At 41.9% G+C, this 24,353-nt stretch overlaps 1 protein-coding gene across 1 annotated transcript in view; it reads left to right on the top strand.

The window, feature by feature from the left end:
• Nucleotides 1–24,353, top strand: part of grin2ba (glutamate receptor, ionotropic, N-methyl D-aspartate 2B, genome duplicate a) — a 114,529-nt gene that overhangs the window by 14,541 nt on the left and 75,635 nt on the right. Inside the window, exon 4 of the mRNA XM_086170805.1 lies at nucleotides 21,815–22,441. Within this exon, the coding sequence (XP_086026931.1) occupies nucleotides 21,815–22,441 (627 nt within the window). The remainder of the gene's footprint in view (nucleotides 1–21,814; nucleotides 22,442–24,353) is intronic.

The raw sequence follows: 24,353 nt of genomic DNA, 5'->3' as shown, positions 1-24,353 counted from the left end.
TCTCCGAAAGTCTGTTTGTGATGTGGCGAGAATGAAGTGGTCAAGCATGAGCAGTGACCCTTGAGTTGCTCTCCTGCGAGTAGAAGTGCAGATCAGTGGAATGTGAGGCAGAGTCCACTGGCCCTGCTGCTGCTGAAAATATCACAGCTAATGCTCTCCTCACATCAGTGGCCACAGCAAGGCAAACTCTGTTGCCCTGACTTCTTGGCATGCAGGCTCTTATCCTCTGGGTATATGCCAATAGATTAGATCAGAATATATTGATTGGGTCTTGTGAAGGAATCATGCTTGCCAGGTATTTAGCGGGAGGATTCTCAATAGACGTAGTGGCTCCCTGAGGGACTTCATCCGCAAACTGTCAAAATCTGTGCTATGTGGCCATCACACTGCAGATAGCAATGGCGGAAGAGAGGGAACACGTAGGAACCAAATTGGTTGTTTATTTCAGTCTGTCACATATAGAATGGGATGATGATGCAATGCCTCTCCCAGTCAGCAGACAAAAGGAAGAGAGAGTAGAATGTAGACAAGATTGTAATATCAACTATTGTTAGGAGCATAAATATAATTGGCCTGTCAAAGGCCAATTAAATTCAGTCTATGCTGAGGATGCAGCTCGTGTTCTGGTTTGCATCTCACATTGATTTCTGAAAAACCTGCATCCAGAGTTCAGAATTACCAATAGTGATTTAGTATCCGACAGTTCAGTTGTAGAAACTCCAGACAAAATGTCTTTGTGTATGAGATTTTATATTTATGGATTCTTTATGCTACTGTGCAATGTCATTTCCTTGCGGATGGAAAGGCTGGTCAAACGATAAATTACACTTCACACAAAGTATATTTATTCATCCATTGATGCCCCAGATAGTTCTGGAAGTTATCTGACAAAACTTAACAGATGTGAATACACCAGTTTGCAAAATACAATACTGGAAGAAGGGATGGATGCAAGGTTTTTCACATTGTATCGTATTTTGCAATGCCTGACTAGATGATGTGCTTCTTTTTGATGCTGACTGTTGCCCTTGGTCCTGCTGCTCAGACAGATCAGTTACCTGAATGATTCTTAAACCATCATTTAGGACCTCCAAATACATTGTATTTTCTAATATCTAATAAACTTTTTTAAATATTGGGTTAGACTGCTCAATGAAACCGGTAGTTTAACAAAACGTCTCCTGGCTGGATGGCCTTTCTTCATTCTGCTTTAGCAGGAATGTCAGTGGTCAGAGGTAGCAGAAGGTTCAGTGCCTTGCTAGATAATGTCATGTCAGAACATGAGATGTTCATGTTCACACACACACACTGTGTGTGAGATTTAAGTTTCAAATTGTTTACATGATGGCTCTGTGCTTGGACTTTCACGAAAGTCCTATCTAGAAACTAAATTGATGGTGCAAAATCATGGCCGGTTTTGTTTTGTAATGGTACTGGAATGAGAGGAGACTAGCTAGCTCATAGGTCACTGTTATAGTCCGTTAAACATGCAGCTGACAGTATTGTATTCGTCAGTGGAGGGTATAGATGCAATCAGCCTGAAAATGTCCTGGGCTAGAAGGTCCCGAGGACACATACAGGCCGCATTACTACGGAGCACTCAGCAGACGATACGATCTGTCCTGGCTTGTATTATAAACTATAAATCATTATCAGAGCTGCAGAGCTGCACAGCCATTCTTATACTGGGGGGAAATTTCGATCATATTGATAGTGGTTGCATATTCATTTTTTGCAGTGACAAGATTTGTGTTTTTTTTTTTTTTCTTTTTTCAAATTTTCTTTCGTGCCATGTTGTGGATTGATAGTGTTCAAGTTGAATGTCCTGGCACCCTCCTCTTGCCTCAGTGCACCCTTGGTTGATGTTTATTATATTAGCCACTTGGCATGCTAATAAAAATGGGAATTAAAGTTGTCACAAAAAATTCTGAAAAATAAATGCATTCTTCATTTTTCTCCTTCGGATGGGATCCTTGGTTGGATAGAACTGAAAAGTCCAACGTTATTGAAACATTAGTTTGCAAAAAACACAGCTGCTGGCCGACAACTTTTTCATTGTGCACAGGAGAGGAAAGAGTTAAGGAGGAGGTAGGAGCCAGGGGTTTGGGTTTATTAACTAATATTGAGGGGACTTGTGAGGTCACTTTACTGCAAGTGTGCGTGTGTACGCGTGCGTGCGTGTGTGTGTGTGTGTGTGTGTGTGTGTGTGTGTGTGAGAGAGTGAGGGAGAGAGCGAGAGGTAGTGTGTTTATGGACTACGGTCGACTAAAAAGAAAAATCAATCAGTGAGAATGACAAAGAATGGGGCAACCCAGATGGAAGCAAACAAACACATGCGGGCGTGCACACACACACACACACACTGTGTAGCAAGACCAGAACACTGCAGTGAGCTTTTGAAAAGAAATGCAGGCATAAAGAAAGTGAGGCACTCTGAGCTTCAATGCAGTGTGAGTTCTTACTTCTCACTCCTGCAATCGTTCCCTTTCTCTCTTTGCGTTCCTCCCATTTCTCATCCATTTATGCTCGTACCGCACTCCCATCTTTCTCATCCTTTTTTTCCTTCACTCTACAATGCTCTCTGTCTTCACCAGGTCTCTGTATCAGGTTCTCTTTAACACACAAACACAAGTTCAGTCTTGAACACAGGTATTAATCAAAATCTGTCTATTTTGGGACTGGCTTAATTGGACATAATGTTACTGTCAGAACAAAGTTAATTCCATCAGGCTTGGTTCAGTTTGCAAAAATGTTTATTATTATTACTATTATTATCCTTTCACAGCCAATACGTACACAATTACCAATATTCTCTTTCTACACTCAATCCCTTCTAATGTTTTTATTTTTAGTGTCTCAGGTCAATGCGATTCATCTTGTTTCGTCTCTTCTGGGAGGTTTTACAGCAGTTGGCATGCACAGAGTTTCATTACCAACACCTCCAAGCTCTAGATCTATATCTTACTATAACTCAAGGAGTGTGTGTGTGTGTGTGTGTGTGTGTGTGTGTGTGTGTGTGTGTGTGTGTGTGTGTGTGTGTGTGTGTGTGTGCGCGTGTGCGCGTGTGTGTGTGTGTTGTGAGATGCAAAATCACTCATGTACAGACTGACCCAACCATGAAAAGACCTTTGCATGGCAAACTCTTAACAATGTGTTCAGTGCACTCACCAGGGCTTCTGTGCCACTGTAAATCACTTAGGATCCATTTTCTCTGGCGGAATTACACACACGCACACACCGCCGATGCTATCAAACAACAGACTTTCAATCATCATGTTATTTCATTAATCTGTTTCTGGACTTTATAACCCTACACATTGCATGATGGAATAATTGTAGAAGGATACTGGACAGTGAAAGTGTGTCTTCAGTGATGGTGATTTCTGTATAACTGTTGAGCTTAAGATGAGTAGAGATACTGAAATAGTACATAGTGGAATCAGCACAGTACAATAACTTGGATATTATGCAGAAATGTCACTAATTACAAAGATTGCCATAGTGGTTTGCCCAACCTTGTTCTCTTGTTCTTCCCTCTCAGACATCCTGAAATCAGGATGTCATGGTCAGATGATACATCTTGGACGCACAACAGGAAGTTCTTTCCCATGGTCATAATTTTGGGTTGTGGCTCAGGTGGTTGGAGTAGTTGTCTTGGAACCAAAGGTTCCTGGTTCAGATCCTGAGCAAGTATTGTAGAGCAAGACACTGAACCCTGGGTGCTGATAAGAGGCTGCCCTCTGCTCATCAGTGATTGGTAAAATGTAGGACATCTTCACCGATATGCTGTGTATTTTGACCGAACAGCATGAAAGGCAGTGCTGCATGTACAACGGCATGTAGCAAAATACATTTCTTTCGTTTTTTCACGCGGTCTCTTTTCTGTCTTATTTATGTTGAAATATCCAAGATAGCTCAAGAGTCAATCATCAGGGGCTAATTGTGATGTTTATCAGTCCGCATCTTGATCTCAGAACTTTGCTCTGATGGCACTTTGCGATTGACATTAATGTCCAAATTTTTTAATCAAAACAAAAGAACCTCAACAAATAAATTCAAGTGCCTTTCACACTCGATCCAAGTCAGATAGTTACTGTCATAATTTGCCATGCCTTGATGACATTTAATATATGGCCTATGAATGCTCAAATAGGCTGTGGAGCTTTTTCTCAGCAGTAACAGGAACACAAGTCTCAAAAAAATGACATGAAATGATTGTGACAGTGATTCAACTAAAGCCTCATTCTGCCTCATCCCTGGCTTTTGCTTGTAGAGCTTCTCCGCCCAAGGCTGTTTTAACAAACTATCTATAATGGGAAAAGCTGTTAAAATATATTTGGCTGGCATGAAGCAATACTTAACCCCAAATTCACAAGACATATTATGAAAATAAATTCAGTATGAAATAGTTAATTGTTATTCTAAAACTGCATTTTTAACACAAAAGCAATACGCAGACGTACCATAACATAACAGAACCTGTCGAAATGCAATGAAAGGCTTGATGCAGTATATCTACTGTTCAGGTCTGTGGGGATGAATCTTACATATTGTGATATCAGCCGGTGCTTGATTAGTCCCGCAGTCACGTGCTCATCGATTTCTCAACTTCACAGTGCCGATGTCCTTGGACGCCTTGGTCTCCTTATCTGGGGTGATGTTTTCAATTTTGTTGGTCCTCACTGTTCATGTCAGTGTGGTGACCTCATCCCACAGCACAATATGGTACCATATTGCAGAATGAATTGAACGATCAGTGACAAATGCTTCCTCTCATGCCTCATCGCAGTTGATGCACTAGGTCCCATCTTGTATGTCAACTTTTGTCCCCATTCTCAACATATATTACACTCTCCTTTCGCAGCTTAATCTATGGTCAGCTTTCCAAGTTTTAAAAGGCAGGACAGTCAGGACCTATTGTTACCCATGAAACAACAGGCTCCAACATTGCAGAGTGCTGTTTGTCTTACCCACTATTTCTCATTTCATTAAAGTCGGCTTTAGTTCTGGGGAAAACTTCAACATATTTTGCTAAACACCTGCAGTCACATGAAAAAGTTCAGCTGAGAAAGCAGGGAAATGAATCCCTTTATAAATAGCTATATGTTCACTGCAGTACACATCCCTCCTCCTGACACCTGGTCAAAAACATGAGTCAGTTTTGCATGAGATATAAAACACCTGGGAAGCATTTTAGCAGACAGATTTTCCCCGAGGGCCGGAGCAAACTTTATCTCTGATTATATGCAACCTGCTTCCTCCAAAAAGCCTCTAGTGGTTGTTAGTGGTGAATCATCGCGGCGTCAGAAAACATTTGCAGGGCGCAACATGTGTGAACACAGCCCCAAGATAGACCATGACAAGGTTCTGGTCTGCTCTTTACTTACCTCTTGATCTTCAAGGTATTATGGTGTAAAAGAAATAGCATGAATCGTCCTTACACATGACTATCAAACTGTGTAAATGTTTAGTTTTTCCATTTGCACATTTACTACACTCGAGTTAAAGCTACCTTCTCAGCCTGTGAAGACAAGCAAGACGGCAGCTATGCTCTGTGACCAGATCTCAAGAAGATGAATTCCTCTCCAGTCGCCCGCTTCTGCATTCTCACCATTTCCTGGCCCATCAGCTGCTGCAGTGGCTGGAGGTCTTCCCACAGTGACGTTTCACTTTGAGTGACACATTTTTTTGTATGCTAACCTCTCTGTCAATAACAAATACAATGATTTATATAGTAAACTGAAATCATTTAACCATTTTTTTATAAACCGTCCTTTTTTAAAGGGTTTTGTTTGGCAGTCCTCCAGTAGCTGTATATTAACCATGAAGGTTTTTTTCTGCTTCCTCACATCCAATCATCTTTATTGCTCAGCGAATCCTTCCCTCATGGATTGTGTTGCACAGCGGAGCATGATTTTTAACAACTGTGCCGCATCGTCTGTGAGATGACATCCTTCCTAATTTGTTTCTTTGACAGTAATTTAAAGACGTTGTAAAAGGCTGCTTGGTTAATGTGGTGAGAGGCACTTGGCCTGAGATAACATTACCTGGAGAGGTCACCTCTTCCCAAACTGTTTGCAACTAACTGTGTCTTGACCTTTCATTGTGAAAGTGTGTCATTAAACTGGTGTCAATTAGAGAGGAAACTAACCAAAAATAATAAAAATTATACTGAAGGCATTGCACACTAGCCGTCTTACTTAACCACAAACTGTCTTTCAATGCCTTGTTGTAATTCATGCAAAACATCAATAGGTACACAGTACAAGAAAACACCCTGACAAACAAAGAAAAGCAAAAAGTTTTTACAATTTTCCGGCAACTTAAAATGCACCAGCCCATCAGAAAGCTGTTTTCTGGTTGTTGTTTGTTCACTGCATTGAATACGTCTATGAATGGATCAATTATGAAAAACATATGAGCTATAATAAGGCCATTCAGCATTGCTGATCAGTTACATCAGTTACTGCTGATATGGACTGTGGCACAACTATGCCAATTATTTACTAAACAACAGGTGTGATGGCTTGTTTTTTTGCACTGCTTGCATATTGTTTTTATTTTCACTGGATCAAACCTGTGGTTAGGGTGATTAGGGCTATATCATAATTATTTTTTTCCACCCTTAAGCTTCCAGTCTTATGCAAGTGAAATATGCAACATGCTGTTCAAACCAGCAGCAGAAAATATCAGATGTCTTTGACCACCGTGGAATTATTTCATGCTGCAGTCCAAGGTCTCAAACCTTGCACCTCTTATCAGGCACAATCAACCGAGGGATCATCTGATATCTGGGACATGGTTCAAGAAAGTGGGCCAGACAAAGTCATTGATACAATACACTACTAGTCATCAGTCCAGTGCAGACAGTGGAGTTAAACTGGTACTTAGCATAAAGTCAGTATGTGGTAGCTGGTGTTCCCATGAGGTGTGTGTGTGCGGGTGTGTGTGTGTGCCTGTGTGTGCATGCGTGCCTGTCTATTGACACCTATATCCTCTTACACAATAGTGTTATTGATATAACTCAGTGTTTAGAAGTGGTACATGAAATCCCTTTCACCACATGTGACAAACGAGACTGTTTTAGGGATTAATCTCTGGCCCCAAGGTCTCCCAGAACTGCTATTTATTAGTGATGAACAGTAATTGTCAGTTTTGACTATCTTATATGTTGGAAGAAAATATATACCTCTATTTCCAACAATAAATTCTCATCATATCAATGTGGTTGATTGTTGATAAGATTATCTTCTGAGTGGCTAGTGTGCAATCTGTGACAAATTAGATGTCAATCTAATGGCGATTTTACACATCCCAAATCTGCATCTGTGACTTGCAAAGCTTTTGTTAATATTGAACAGACTCATTTATGGACTCAGTGTTATGTATTTTTTTCCCTACAATGGGAAAAAAAATGTGTTGGTGCTTCCATCCTTAAAAAAACAAAATACTAGAAACAGGGATGGGAAAATTATCTATTGGAGTTAGTGTTTCTTACACTGAGTGACACCATTTTAAACAGCATTAAAGGAGTCACAAATAGAGTTTTCTGTTTCTTTAAGACTCCAGAGGTCTCAGGTAGTAGAATCCATGTTCTGTCATCAATAGATTTACTTCTTCACACTGATAAGCCTTAACCGAACCTGTCAGGGAGTAATTGAGGCTAGTCAAAAAACAGTCAGCCCATTATAGAATGCCAAACTAGCTGTGCTGCTGGCAGTCTGCCCTGATCGCATTCCAGCAGCCTACGTAGTGTTTACATGCCATAGTGACTCAGCCTTTAAGCACCAAGATTAAAATATTGTTTTCCTCTTCGAAAACCTTAAATACAAGGCCTCTCTGACCATGATTTCTTGGATGATACCTGTCGTTTGTCTGGTTTTCAAAGCTGTGACAGGAACCAATTTCAGATATGCAAACTCTCGTCTGTGCACAGAGTTCATAGAAACTGAATCCTACACCTGAATTGAGAAGGGCAACTTATTTTGGTTTTATTTAAAGAGTTTTCAAAAGAACCTATGGCAGCATACGTCTCCGTAAGACAGGGGAGCGAGCATACAAGTCCTGTTACTCTCAGTGGCCATCATCCAAGTCCACACAAAAAGTCATAGATCAGAACTGTTGAGATGAGTGACTAGTAAAACTTTGTAATGTGTCATTAATCCACAAGTCAGGTTCGTCTCTGTTTGAAAGGATTGTTGATGTTTCTGGGGAAGGAGTTTTATTCACTCAAGATTGTTGTCTTTCTGCACAGCTTAATTTCATTTACATTTATGCACGAATTCACAATTTATTTTAAAGCTAGAGATATTTTTTAATGTAAGGATTATAAGTTAAAAGTACCATCAGACAGATTGTATCACCTGACAAATGCTGACACAAGCTGGGCTGAAAAGGCAGAGTTTACCATGTGTCATCCGCTGACAATGTAATTGAATATATTAATAGTAATGATAATAGTAATAATAGTTATTTTGCATTAAGAGGTAGAATTGCCAAACCCCTGGATCGACATAAGGACAGCGCATCGAAGTCCAAAGGTCTATTTGGGAGGATGCTCACTTTTATGACCCGAGGGTGAAGTGATGCTGCCGCTGTGACGGACGCTCAGCAAAAACAACCTTTTTACTGAATCACCATTTGCCTCTCAATACACTGTGATGTTGGTCTTTTCATTTTTGAGGCCACAATCAAATCCCTCCACCAAAGTGACTAAAATGGGTTTAACCCATTACATGGGTTGATAATTTCAGTCATGTCTTCAATATCTCATCTATCCAAAAGGATCTGGTCAAATAAGCCATCAGAATTCCTACTTAATTCTGAGAGAACAGATTTAAAGGAGGCCATTAGAAATGAAGATAAGAACTTATCCTGAGAAAAAGCTCAGCAACAAACAGCTAACACACAGTTAAAGCTACTTCAGTTCTTCAGAGTGATGCAGAATTATCGCAGACATTTAAAGGAAATACAACAGGAAGATCTCTATGCTGTTGGGTGAGAAATTACAATAAAAAGAAAATAATCTGCTAGCAGGTTATCAGTAAATTTGTTGTGAATTTGGTTGTGGATGTTCCACTGGAGTTGTCACCTCTCAGTGGGGGTGGCTGCTTGCTTTGGAATATTTGTGTTTCACATTTTATTCCTGTATATAACAAAGAGCTGTATGGCTCACAGTAAGATATGCTTTATATATATATGTGTGTGTGTATATATATATATGTATATATATGTTTAAGGGGTTTTATTTATGGGCTTTTAAAGCAAGAAAGGTGTTAAAAGTGACAATTGGGGTGTGTGTTGAAGGTTTAAGTCCGGAGGCTTTTTCCAGTGAATACCAATAAAATAAAAGTTATAATATAATACAAGTTTTTTTTAATCTACAGAACAACTTAATCCAGCTGCTATTACTTTTATTTATTGCAGTTTACTTGCCATCACACGGATCTATCTTTCTGACCTTTAATTGTATGTTCTACAATGATGCTGAAATGTTATTCGTGCACCCACCATGAAATGCCATGTGAAAAGGTGACAATAATATAATTTGGTTCCCTTTTGGTCATCAAAATATAACAAGAACCTAAAATACATCTGAAAAATTTGCCAATCAGATGTGTATTTCTTGTTGACACACAGAAATGATGAAACTTTTCAAGCACTTGGCTTTTGATTACACTACCTTCAGCCAGCCAATCGTGTTGTTGCAATGTTCAGCGTATGGTCGTTTCACACTCACACTGTGTTGTTCACATTCCACCTCACTGTGAGACACTTCCTGTCCACATGAGCTCCGGCACCCTGTCCACTCCTTGACTGCGGGCTCAATCTCTCTGGTTGATGCGAGCCTGTGATCAGGCCTTCATAAATCACGACGTTACCACTGGCACTATAACGCAACTTTTTAATTAAAACTGTGAAACAGTCAGGCAGAGTTATGAATTGTACTCTGCTTCCACTGAATAAAATATACAGAGCTCACTTCTTCTCCCCGTCGCCGTCTTGCTCTGGCTGCTCTCCTGCTTCCCCTGTTCAGTTTTTACAGCAGAAACCGAGTGTCTGGACCGTGCTCGGGCCGTGCGCGGTTGCTGAAGGCTCACAATGTTGTGAAATAGTTGAGCAGCTTAGCGGTTGTATAAATATAATAACTCAGTATGGAGGGTCAACACCACTGGGGTCAACACCATTATATAACATCTAACCATTACGAAGGCTGAAACACAGTGGGGGCCATGTTGCCCACATGCCCCTTTAATTATCAAAACACCTGAAATATCTTGGGTAGGATGACTCTGTCACAGCAGCGCGGGCAGGGCGGGGAGTATTATGACTGTAGAAAGGGGAGGCCTTTGTCTCCCAGTCATGTTGGATGGGTGATGACTTTTTTATGCTATTCACGGTGATAGAGGCAGCAGAGAGAACAGGCCGGACAGGGGAGGAAACAGTTTCGCTTTTTCATTTTCACAGAGCAGCAACAACGGCATTATTCTACTGTCAAACCAAATAAATAAATCCTAAATATATGAATATTTTAATGCACACTGGGCGTCCTGAAAGCTTCTCTCAGGAATATCACGTCTTCTTTGAGGAGCTCTTTCTCAAATTTATGATCTTTGGCATGTCACGGTAGTATAACTGACCCATCCTAGGGACTTTCAAAGATGAGAGAGGCCTCATTCGAGCTAACGTGAACGAACAGAATGTGTCAGATGAGTTGCAATAGTGTGCTGGTGCTCTCATCCGCAGGGCGGACGGAGGAAAGACAAACCAGAATTCAGCCTAACAGCTCTGCGCAAACAAACTCATGAATGATAATGGGTCGAAAATGGAAGGTACTGGAGCGATTCCCCCTGTTGGCTGCGGTGCTGCAGAGTCCTTTGGGTTGTCATGGCGAGTGGCCCTGGAGGGCTCCTGACATGAGCTAGAGTCAGATCATCGTTTAAACATGCTCCCCATAGTCGGGGCCATCATTTGGTTTCATTTGCATGGATGAATATTCATATGTAAACAATTTCAGCCGCTGCATCATTTGGAAAGTTTGTTCAAGTGGAGACTTGTTTTAGAGTATATGTCTGCTTTTTATTTCACCAGCTCTCCACACTGAGCCAGAGTCACCCAGGGGAATGAGAAATGAGATACCAGCTTTTTTTTTTTGTTTGTTAAATATAAACCCTCAGTAAATATTAACTAACTAAAATGATCAATGAATGTAAAAGAATCCCCTTGGGTTCCATCTATTTGAGGATAATAATGTCAGAATTTCACCTTCTGTTCCGTCAGTTTCTTCCTGTATTTTATGTTTCTCCAAACTTTCATTTCTCTCGGTGATTTTGGTTCATCAGTGAAATTTTACCACTTCAAGCTGTGAGATTGCGTCAGACTTCTGGCCCAGTTGAAATTACGAATAGCATCGAGGTGTGTGCGTGCTCAACCAAGCATGTCTGCAGCACACATCCTCTCACACTGGTATTTGAATAGCTGTTTTAGCACTGTGGAGATCACTTTCTCCATTCACTATGATTGGAATTCATCCGCTGGATAGCTGCTGGTCAGCTGGCCACTCTGATTAAGTGTCTCTTTGTGTATCAAAGCAGCCGTTGCCAGTCCCTCTTGCCTGTCCATGTCAAGTCTATAGTGTTGCTGTTTTTCTTCGAGGTGTGCATCACTCTCAGCCTGAGCATTGGGTGGGATTTAATGCGGTTGACATCCGTCAGAGAGACACTCTTACATGTCATTATCCCTCTGGGGACTCTCATCATCATCCCACAGCAGAGAGACGCTCAGTAGGCCAGCCTGCAAGACAGACAGCTGAGATACATCTACGTCTGCAAGAAAATAGTGATGATCATGTGAAAAAATAGCAACCTTAGAAGATTGGCAGTACAGGCCCATGTCCTGTCTTTGTTTATAATGGACACTTATGGAAAACCTGTGAAAAAGGCACCATCAGCACTTTAGACAGTCAAATCCATCCCCTGCAGCATCTAATCATAGCAGATCCAATGCAAGAATACCTGGGATTAATTGAGATGTGTAAAATTAGCAACAAAATTGATAGGTGAAAATTGAACTCATCAGTCAATATTCAGCCTGAGGGGAGAGTGGAGAGAGAGCTCTCTACAATGTGTCGGCATGATTAGATCAGTAAAGGAGCAAAAGTAAGAGATTTAATCACATTTTTGTTGGTGGCTGCTGTTGAAAAAAAACTTACCAAATATTATAATTATTTTTCTCACTAACCAAGTAATTAGTCTTTTGCCGGAGTTAAAGCCCCTATTTATAGGACTCTAATGTCATGTTTGTATTTACAATACAGTTTTCATGGAAGCAGACTTTTTCGTTCTTGCAGGGCAAGTGATATGAGTGCAGCACTGGCAGACATGGTGCGCACACACACACACACACCAACACACATACACGCTCACCAAGAAAGTGGATTAGTCCATGTTCTGCATGGCTTTTGATGTGTAGACTCGTACCCATGAGATGCTGATTTTCACTTGAAGGGGTGCGTTTTGAGCTTGCAGCCGTATTCTATCAGAACTATCTATGTTTAAGAGAACATTTTTTTCAAAAAAGACACTTGAAATCACAACAGAAATGTTTAGATACCTTGCTGTACTACCTGATATTCAGCACACACAAGTACAGTAAATACACTCAACATACGAAGGAAAACACACACACACACACACACACACACTTGCAAACCTACTAATCCAAAAAGGCAGAATCCTGGTGCCAAAAATAACAGCTTAGAATGAGATGGATGGAGGAGGATAGATTATTGTGGCTCTAATCTGTGAAAAGCTGACAATAAAACACATTTAAAGTGATTACAGCGCTGTTATTGGCACGAGGGTCACTCCATGTACAGGACTCTTTCTTTCCTCAATCTTACCTTTTAAAAGACAATGTAGTCTGCAGAATGTCTCCCCACGAACAGCCCCGTGCACGTAAAGAGTGACATGTGGACCGAGGGACGAATGGTCACGCAAGGCAGCTGTGGAGAGAGAAGGTAGGGACATAGAATGAGGTGGAAAGACAGCAAGACAAAATAAATAAAAGCAAAGAAAAAAAGAACTGTTGCAAGACAGGGATTTCAATGCTGAGGCTACAAATCATGGAGAAGATTAAGCGTCTCTTCTGCTCTGTGGAGTAGGTGTAAATAGAATCGTGTCGCTGGGAAAGATCCCCGCGACCATCGGCTTATCTTCCAGAGCGTTGTCAAAACACATTTGTCAGTCAAGAGTCTTTAAGTGTCTACAAGGTAGACTTGATATGCAAAAATACGATCCAGTCAAAAGATTCAACATGCTTTAGTTTACAGTCAGTGAATTGACCAGTTGAGTTTTGGGCTTTTGTTACCCTTTTGTCCACAAACTATCCCAAGTCACTTCCTTGAACTATATAAAGGCCAGGCGTTCAGCACTAAAACTATGTCACTGAGTAGTTCCAGAACTCACCTAGTTGGGGGCGAAACTTTTTATCGTTTGTTGTGACTAAAAGCGCATGTGTTGCCCATACCCAGCCTGGTCAGAAGATAGTGACAGTACGTTCAAACTTTGAAATACCTGCAATTACAGTGAGGACCAGCTGTTGCTAATGGGTTCAACTTTGACCATATGAATACAGTTCCTGTTTCCATCGGATAGTTTTTAGGACCGGAGCGCAAACTTCAAACTGTAGCTCCGGCAGGGATGAACAGTGTGAAGAGATGTAAGGAAAGTTCACAAAGGACTAAATTCCGAGTGCACTTTAAATTTAAAGTGCACTTAGAATTCAATCCTGTGCAACCTTATCAGACTAAAATCTTGAGGCAGATACTTTTACCAAGAAATGCTACATTATCTTTAAGAGGGTTTTTCGCGCAGGGATTAAAGGTCAATTTGATTCTGGAAAGAAATGTATAAAATTGAATTTTCTTCACCACAGGAGGACTATTTTAGCAGCTGGAAGTCCTCTATATATAGAAGAGTCTGAATAGCTGTAAAGACTTTAAAACTCAGCTTTACTTCAGCATTTATGGGTTTTGCCCCACCGTTTGTTTACAGCGACACAGAATGCTGGCTGGAGGCCAGCAAGATTTTTACGATGCTCATAATTTCAGTAATTCATTAAGGATGGTGATTTCGCACAGTCTCATAATTAAGATAAAGGCTTGTTCCTCATTGCATCCAAAATGTGATCTAGAGACTTTGAATTTGAGCCACAGATGCAGATCAATTTCTGCTTTTTAAGTTAAGTCAAAGATACAAAGATTAAAAATAAATGAATAGATAAATAAATAAAAACATTACAAGCTGCTGCGGTTGTTGTATACTGGCCCAGTTTGCAAAATGGCAATTGCAAATGTCCTTGCTAATTTTCATCCCAGGCACCTTTCTTTTCCAACCAGCATCTTTTCACTCAATAAGAAAAGTCACCACAACTTTTCTTGTGATCTAAAATGGGGTTTGATTTGTAAATGCCTGACATAAAGCAATTTTGCTTATTTGGGCTTACAGGCATGATTATAGCTGCTCCGTGAAGAATGAATAATATTTCTTTTAAGAAAGTGAAAAGGATCAAATATACAGTACATGTCGTATACAACCTGAATTGCCTGCACATATTTGCGAGTTTTTTGGATTTCTTTGTGTTTTCTTTCTGTGGGCAAACTGCTCCTCTGCCACCAATGTGACCACACACAAGCACACGGTTGCACCTGCCTCTTAGAGGGCACGAGAGCTGACCTTTGATTGGTTTGTCAAAAAGGTGCCAAAACACTACAAAATCACATCGACAGGAAGTGAAAGCTGTCAAAATTGCTTTGTCAAAATTACAGCATTTATGACAAACATCTGTTTGATTCAAAACCAATGACCACAGTCGTACGTAACCATTTACTTGTAAGCCTGAAAACTCCGATCTCTGTTCAGAACCAGTCTCGAAGTGGTTTTGGAGCCTCTGCCAGAGGCTTCAGAGCTACGCAGACAGAAAGAGCCATGCAAATGACTCACAAGGCCCCCTGAAGGATACACTTTTAGGTTGGACCCAGGGTAGTCTGATCCCTTCCTCCCACCTGCAAGGAACCGCAGGTTGTACTTGCACATTCAGCAGACCACCGTTTCAGTACTGTGTGGTCAAGAGAAGTTGTCCAGGTAATCTTTTCTTTCATCATCCTTCAGCGCCTGCCCTGGGTCAGGCTAAGATGCTGCCTGAGGGTTTAGCCTTTAAGCACAATGGGGAGCCAAATACATCAACAACCTCGGATCAAAGCAGTCAAAAACAGTCTCTTTTTGAAAATGAACCTGCTTGAGCTCTACCTGCAGGAGACTGAAAGCCGGAGTTGAAATGTTGTCCCTACATATGTTCGTTGCTCATAATTGAATCCTGCACTTACGAAGAAATGATACCTGTGAGAAACCTTGATTGGAAGTGAGTTTGATGCCATTTCTGCTTCTGCTCCCAATGCACTGTATGCATCTCCCATCAGTGCATTCTTATTTCCCATAAAATGTCAGCCAATGATGGCTTGCTTGACACTCTGGTTAAGATAGACGGTTTAAAGTCACACAGACATGAGCGATTGTCTTTCACTGCCATTTTGCACCATCTTACCAAATATCGAAATCAGGCGATAAATGTGGGAAAAATTGCCATTCAACCCCCCTTTCACCGGTTTTCATGTAAACACACCTCAGAAACCTGACGCTGTGCACTGAGTGCAAAGGAGAGAGAAGTGATAGAATTGAGAGGAAGCATCTTCCAGGACATGATGATAAATGATACAAAAAGACGTAGAGAAGGAGCGGGTTCAGATGAAGGGAAGAGAGGGAAGCGAGGAGAGCGCAGATGTTCCCGGTGTCTCAGTAGGCGAGGGGGCTGCTTCAGGACACCAAACAGACATTAGGCTAAACACCTAATCACACACCAAATGACTAATAATCAGAGCAGTGTGACTGAGTTCACATGTCAGTCCAACATTTCCTTCACATACACATGTATCGTAGCGTTGGCAGCATTTCCATCATCCTGCTCATCATTATGCAGTGCAGTGACCCAGTCAGTTGCCCAGTCACCTCCCCAGAGGTTCGCCTTCTCAAAACGTCACTGCAGACTGAGAAACGTTGTTAATATTTCCCTGTGCTGTCTTTCATTTGAATCAATATCAAACCAGAATAATCTTGTATTAGAAATTAGTACAAAGTTTTCATCCCTCCCCCTCTCCCCACGGTCTGAACAAAAAAAAAAATAACAAAAAAGATGACAATTCTAAAAACACATTAGGGACATGGAGGCACAGCCAGTGCTGTTCGTAACCTTTCAAACCCAATCCATCAAACGGGCGCATCCATCATGCCAAAGCACGGATACTGTCCTCATCTCCCACGTGGGTTTATTACGATGGGAGCGGAAAACGTTGTTAAAAATAATGCTTCGGATGCATATCAAACTCAGACCTGCCTGCCTGTTCACCAGTTAAGCCAGCCAACTGGCAGATGGCTCAGAATCAGCAAACCAATACATTACAATTCAGCAAGAGTTGATTGGGAGCCATCATTTGTCAGCTTTATTTGGGAGGATGGTACTGGAGAGGTTTGGGAGTCCTGCTCTAACAAACTGGCTGAACTGACACAAGCAAAAACTCCCAGGTGAATTCCTGGTTAGTTGTAATAGTGTGATTTGTTTGGCTAACATAAATACATTGAAAGGGCAAAGGGCAAAGCAGGCAGCTGTCATTCAGGCTTAGTCGACTTTCCTCCCCGATAATTGGATCTGTTTTGGCCTTGACATTCATTAATGACCATTACTTGGTTTATTGTCCACGTAGCCATCCTTGTTTGGCTGGTGTCAGTCTGTTCATTCCTTGAACATTGTTTGTCTCAAACCAACTCGTGACTTGTTACAGTTGTACAGCAACAGAAGCTGTAACAGTCCCACCATAACAACAGACTGAAGCGGCTTTATCTCCTGGTCAGAGCTGAAAGAGACTACTACATTTTATTAAGGCTAATAATGTTTAACCTTCATTCACATTAAGTTTTAGTCACCATTGTTTAGTAGTGTGTTAAGAATATTCAACTGTAAAAGGGTCTCCTCAATCCGAAAAATATAGCTGATCTTCATTGATAATGATAGTTTAACCTGGATGAAAAGGCTTAAAATGGAAAAAAAAAAAAAGCTCTGACACAACCATTTTTTTTTACTTACAAATGCACTCATTTTCAAAAAGTCTGTGCATTTGTAACTGAATCATAAAATCATGGTATGAAGATTTGATTACCGGTAATTAAAAAGAACATCTGAGTTCAGTTTGGATCAATTTCAGCAGTTTAGCATTTTTGAGTCAGAATTTCAGAACCACACACAGACACATTAAGATATCACTTTTCTTTTTTTTTTTTTAATATTTATGCTATTATTTCTAATTTTTTTACTTTGGCAGCATCTGGAAATTACTAACTATTTGAATATTCCAAAAGACACACTGAATAGATATAATTTGATAAAACAACCCATTTTTGACCTCAGTCCTGTTTACTTCTCCAGAGGAAATCTGCATTACATATATTCCAAGAATTGGACGATTCTTTGTGTTTATTTACAGTGTTTTGCTTCATATCACTAATGAAGGCATTTTCTGGCAATTAGTATTTTTGTTGTCTTGTTGCGGGGGAGTGGTGTTAGCGATTATCCGAGAAAACTAGGTCACCACAGACAGAGAACCTGTTGCTATAGTATAGAAGTTAGAAGCTTGTGTCCTGCAGGGTTGGCGTGCATCATCGCAGACGGATGCTTCTGGCAGCTTGTTTTTCTTGGGGGTGGAAAACCTTTGCAGCCGAGACACTGCTCACATTCTGCTCCACATGCTCAAGAAAAGAAAACTTAAAGGTGATATCACCTTCCGCTTGAAAATGGTTAAAATTCACAAATAGACCAAATCAATGGATGTATGTTATCAGTCAGGGAATTGTGTGTCAAGTCAGGTCAAGGGGTTGAAAAGTTGAAAGACAAGAGAAAAAGGCAGCAATAGAACATATAAGAACATGCAGCATGTAGATTTAACCCAATGAATTGTAATTATTTTTATATACTTGATTGTATGTTTATGATTGAAAAAGATTCAACAGTAACTGGATGAAAATGCAGCTTTTATTGGAGTAGCAGTTGTTCAAGAAAGTATTCACTCTCTCTTTCCATATATATGTATTGCGTGTAAATATCTGATGAAACTACAGGTACAGTACAGTACATTTGACCAAAAATGAGACATCCTTTTCTTTCTTTGCTTCGGTATATTTCGTGTCTCTTCTCTCAAGAGATGAGCTTTTAAGAAGTCAATTATCAAATGAGGCGCAGATTATAATGATTTGCGTCGTCGGGAACGCCGGGCTAAATGTCATTATTCCAGGAGAAAAGCAACAGACGTTATTTGGCTCACATCATCGGTCATGAAAAGCCGTATTAGGGGTTGTTTTCTCTTCCACGCACTCAGTTGAGGCTTCAACTGCAGGATGATCAGGCACGTGACCCGATTCACCTGGGATCCTTTCTCCGAAGCCATATCTGACATTTGTTTGACGGTCCACGGCGGACCATGATTGCCTGGCACTGTTGTCCTTTTATAAATTTAGGATGACACAAATGACATCTCTTCCTTGGCACAACATGTACGTGTCACAACCCAACACATCATCTCACAGCTCCCAGCTGTCCCTACAAGATGTCCGCCGTGTCTTACCTGGTACATTCCTGCTCCGTGGTCGGAGATATGGTCCCATGTTTTTTCACGCTTTTTCAGTGATGGCCTCCAACCCAGGCTTCTCCATGCTCACCGACAGCTTAGCAAATCTTATCTCAAGCTATATCTTCTCTCTGACATGTGTAAAGATTTTTCAGTTTTAATTCTTCATAAAAATATACATCCTCTCCTTTCAGAGGATTTTATAGACTCGGAAGACTGTAGATTGCTACTTAAATATATTTCTTAGTTAAATACACCCAAGCGCACACACTTTTTGCGGAGAGCATTTCTGCATGTTCATACACACAAAAGCGTGCATGAGTGTTTGACGTGGGGCGGGGGTGTCTTGGCCTAGTAAAGTAAAGGCTATCCGCAATTCACCCGTGTGTAACTGATCTGAATGCTGTGTGCGCTGGTGTGGCTAATAGAACAAATGGTGGGTAAGAGGAGTGTGTGTGTGTGTGTGTGTGTGTGTGTGTATATGTATGTGTGTCTGTCTGTGAGTGTGTGTGTGTATTCAGAGACACTAGGAGATAAAAAGCAAGTTTACTTTGTGTGTTTGTGCAAAAAAGTGTGTGTGTGTGTGTGTGTGAGAGAGATCACTTAAAGTGTATTAAAGGATTTTATGCTAATCTGAGCACATTCCTCACAGAGTGTGTGTTGAATACACCCACTGAGATGGGTGTATTCAACACACACATCACAGCAGTTATGCTGGGATGTTTCATGGCACATGCAAGATCAATGCCCACTTCAATATATGTGTGCGCGCTTGTGTGTATCTCCGCGCTTTCTGTATGTGTGTGCATGTAGATCTCTTTTAATTGTTGCCATGGAAACAAAGTGCTACCAGAGAAGTCCAGATCCTAAGAGGGCATCCTCTCTCCTTCTCTCTCGCCGGTCCATCCGTTGCTCCTGTCCCTCTCTCTCGTCCTTTGTCGCTCCTTTCTCCTCCTGCCGCGCTCTCTGCTTTCACCTCTCCCGTGTCTCACCGAAAGTCCTCCTTGATTTACACTCCGTCCGTCCCTTATTTCCTCCCGGTCCCCTCTCCCCCTTGTCTACCCATGTCTCTTATCATCCCTCCCTAATTCCTTCCCTCCCACCTTCCATCCTTCCCGGAGAGTGCTGCGCAACTGACTATTAACACCGGGACCTGTAATAAGAGCTGACGAACCACCAGCAATTAGTTTTCCCTAAAGTAGCTGGTCTGTCATCTCCGCATATGTCCCTTCATCCCTCTCTCAATCTCTTCCTTGCCTTTGCTGCTTCCCCGTTGCCTCTTTTCCTGTCAGCTGCATGACGTGGTTACTGTTTATTTTCCTGTTTCGTCTTTGTTCCCTCCATCTTGATGAAACGCCCATTTGTGAAATGCAACAAATATAAAATGCACCCCTTCATGTGAAGCTACCCCCCCCCCCCCCCCACCTTGCCATGCACATCTTGTCACAAAGCCCATGGCGAACATGGACGGGATTGTTTCCCGTCCACTGTACACCCACACCGCTCCCCATCTCAGGGGACGTACACAGTCATAATCACTTACTGAAGGAACGTGCATCAGAAATCTCGCCGCACACTCATTTCCACATGCAGCGTGGAATCATCACTTGGTGCACATTGCGAGATTTTTTTTTGTTTGTTTTGTGCTCCAGCTAATGGATAAAACCATGAAGTTTCTACTAAAGGCCGACAAACAGCAGTGACCCAAACGCTTCGCTGTTGTTTGATGATTTAATTACAAACCACATTCTCCTACTCTGGCTTGGAGTTGCTTTATAAAATGAAATGATTTGAATCCAATTGTGATCTCACTCGCAGATTATGCGTTAGCATTTTGTTTCTGACTTTCCTCTTTTTTTCCCCCAATGGATTGCCATTCTTGAAAACAAAAAGGACAGAGATCGATATAAACATTGACAATAGAGAGATAAAGACAAGATTCACTTGCGGGGAGTCAGGAAGTAGTGGTCAAAAGAAATGAAGTGAGTGCTATAAGCCAAAAGGCTGGTTTATGAAGGGTAGGCATTTCTGTCATGATTGACTTAATATCAGTTTTTATGTAAATTCAGCATTTCATCTTGTTGCTGACACTGAGAGAAAGGCCTTCTTTAATGCCACCTGCCGTTTCTTTCCTTTCGATATGTACTTTTCCACACTCAGTGTCTGTTTTTTTTTTTTTTTTCCTGGGAGCTCAGTACACCTGCTTCTGGCTCAAGCTGAAAATACATGTACCAATTACAGGTACTAATAATTGAATGTAGCTTTATTTTTGGAATAGAAATGGTAAGGTAGTTATTTTCATGAAACTACTTCTATTTGTGGGGTTATCCTGCAGGGTTGCTTTAGCGTGTCAGTTGGAAAGAAAATAACAGAATTTTTTTTGGGGGGGGGGGGGTCAGGGGGGTTACAAGGGTGATCTATTAGTCAGGATCTTTATGAAGTTTATTGTGGCGTTTGTTTTGCAGTTTACACAGATTCATTTTCTTCGGCGATCAATAAAATTGCAATCATTTCTCCTGTTTGTCAGGATATGAAAAAAAACAAACCCCGGTGGTATTCTCAAGTTTAGTTTTCGTGTAAACAATATTCATTGCAAACATACAATTGTGAATGATTTTGTTTTAGCTGAAAGTGTGAGTGTGTTGACGCTTGGGGAAATAGAGGAGAGCCTTTCCTTCCTCCCGTTCCTCCTCGCTTCCTCTCTCCTATCTTCCTGAATGACGACAATAACGTCTCATCGGGACGCAGTGTTTACGTCCTCCATAATATATGCCGTAATGATGCTTAAGAACGTCCCGCATGAATTATAGATTGGTGTGAAGTTTCTTGTCAGCCATATGTCATCATACTACATACATGTGTGTTTGTCTTTTTGTTAATACAAGATTTATGACTTTAAAAGTGACCTCTTCTCTCATCCCAATTGCTTTTTTTTTTTCCAGCAACCCATTTCTTCGGGGTTACATTGAATTCACTAATAGATACAATGCACGTATTTCACAAATGTTGCGCGCTTTGCTGATGTCAACCTTCTTCTGTTGAATTGTTATCTGACCTCACCAAGTTCTCCCTCCCTCTCCCCAGGTATTACTCTCCCTCTGCTCCACCATGCCTTTATGTGGCTGCCTCAGTCCCTCCCCCCGTCACGGCCGAGCCGGAGCCTCCCCCGCCACCTCATCAGCCGCCCGGGAGCGACGAGGGCCGGTCCGGGCCCTGCATCTGCCTTCACGTCCATCGCTACAACGGCGCACCAGTTGCTCCCGCTGCCTGTCCCAACTTCTCCTGCTGCTATGCCTTCTTCACCTGCCCTTAGCTTGCCATTCGCGGCGAGAGAAGGGAGGAGGTCACTACATACCCATTCCTCAGTCTCCTCCTCACCACATCCCCCTGCCCAACATCCTGCGAGGTCTCAGCATCGCTGTGGTGCTGGTGGGGAACTCCAGCGAGGTGGCACTGGCAGGAGCCCGGGAAAAAGAGGACTTCCTCCACATGGCGCCCAACGTGGAGGTGCTGACCATGAATGAGACAGACCCCAAAAGCATTATCAAAAGCATCTGCGACCTAATGACGGAGCACTGGCTGCAGGGTGTCGTGTTTGGCGACGACACCGACCAGGAGGCCATCGCTCAGATCCTGGACTTCATTTCGGCCCAGACCCACATCCCCATACTCGGAGTCCGTGGGGGCTCCTCCATGATCATGGCAGCCAAGGTAGGAAAATAATGGATAATGTAAAAATAAGTACTTCAGAGAAGTATTTTGCGTTGGATGGTCCAGACATGAGGCTTGAATTTGAAACCTCGAATGGAAAGTATTGGTCAGCAGTGAATGAATGTTTCGTGGCGCGACTGCTTAACACTGGCACCAGATGAGAAGTCTTGCCTTTGAATGAATCAAAATTAACACACCACTGTTCGATGTTCCAAGCCCTCTCTTTATTGGACAGCAGGCTAGAGAGAATAATTGCTGTGAAGGTGCGCAGACGGTGTGTTCTCCTCTATGGCTCAACAATGATCTGTCATGCCTGTGAAACGCTGTGTTGGAAACACCGATGGGGATATTTTTTTCATTTGAAACCAATATTTGAAAGTGCTCACCCTGTCTTTCCACACAGGAATTTAAGCACCACTTTTAGAGAGGAATTTGCCGTCATCGGGCATAAATGGTGGTTAATTACGTTAAAGGATTAACAGGAATGGCCGATATTGCACTGTTGTCCCAGGAAGTCTGTTCAGTTGACCAAGCATTCTGACCATGTGTGGGGTCTCCAGAAGCAGCACTCCCCGATAAAGACTTTTTGTTTTATTTTTTAGTTTATTTTTGCAGTCTTGAAGATGTTAATGGGTTTACAGAATATGACCTATGGCTGAAAGAATCCGTCAGGATAGTTGGAATGAAATCGTGGGGCCTGGATCAATAAGAGCTGAGGCAGTTTTTCCAAACACATTCTCTTGTGATTCATTTTAAACAACAACTCAGTTTGTAATATATCATCACAAGGCAAATACCATATGACTCATCAGACAAGGACATGTTCTGACTAATAGGACCTCCAATAAGTCCCGGTTGATCTGAAATGCGTGGAATAGTTTGGCTGCACAGTGTTAAGTTATGCGTTTCAAAATTGATTACAAATGTCTGTGTAGTTTCGGGCAAGGAAGTCAGGATGGCACCGACATCCCGAGACACACGTCCGTCTTAAAGTGACAAAACGTGCAACCAGTTTTAAAACATTGTTCTATAATTATGTAGTTGGCTCAAGGGGTGAAAGGGGACATGTCCAAATTGTGTGTCCTGGTGTGATATCGCTTCACGTCACCTCTGGGCGCAGACAAACCGGCTGGGTAAGCTGACTAAGCAGGTGTCTGCCTTGAAAGACAAACTGCCAACAGCGACGGTGCCAGTGACAGGATCAGCTGGAGACTGGACCAGAACACAGAGTTAGATCACCGCCTGTTTACTAGTCTCAGCCTGATGGGATAAAGCAATCTGCTGCTGCTTTATCTGGGTCTGCCTGGAGCCGTGGCTTCCATCCCGGTCCACTAAACCTTCTCATTCATTTTGTTTTACGCGCAAATCTGTCTTTATCAAAATGATGTTAAAATGTCCGTAAACATCGATCGGGCCCCGTGTGGCCTCTCACCGTTTGAATCCCGTCCCCACGCCCCGACTGGTCTTATTTCAGATGTCCCTGCTGCCACATCACTTTCCTCCAGTATGTCGACTGACCTTTGGGTGTCAACAGGTCGTTGCACCAACAGGAACCCGACTTGCAGTGACACTCGGAGGCCGGCGGCCAAACTGAAGCTCTTCTCTCTGTTACTTCTCATTAGAGAAATGAGGAGAGATGTGGCATGGAAGCGTCCACTTCCATTTAAAACCGTGATCATCCGAGCATGCCGCGCTGTAGTGCTGCGAAAAACCGTTTTAAAGTACAAACTCTCACACACACCCTGCACTTTCTAAAATCTCTGCTCTGCCTTCCCCCCCTGCACCGTGGTCACGGTAACCTTTCCAACCCCCTGACTGCGTGGCCTAAAAACAGATAAATCTTTTAAAGTGATGGGTACATCACATATGAAAATTTATGATTGTGTTTTACTGCACTGGTGGCGGGAGTGGG

The sequence above is a fragment of the Fistularia commersonii genome, chromosome 23 (assembly GCF_037954325.1).
Source record: "Fistularia commersonii isolate RoL2024-O1a breed Wild chromosome 23, RoL_Fcom_v1.0, whole genome shotgun sequence".
Taxonomy (NCBI): Eukaryota; Metazoa; Chordata; class Actinopteri; order Syngnathiformes; family Fistulariidae; genus Fistularia; species Fistularia commersonii.
The sequence above is the reverse complement of the archived record's forward strand: the minus strand, read 5'-3'. Positions and strand labels throughout refer to the sequence as shown.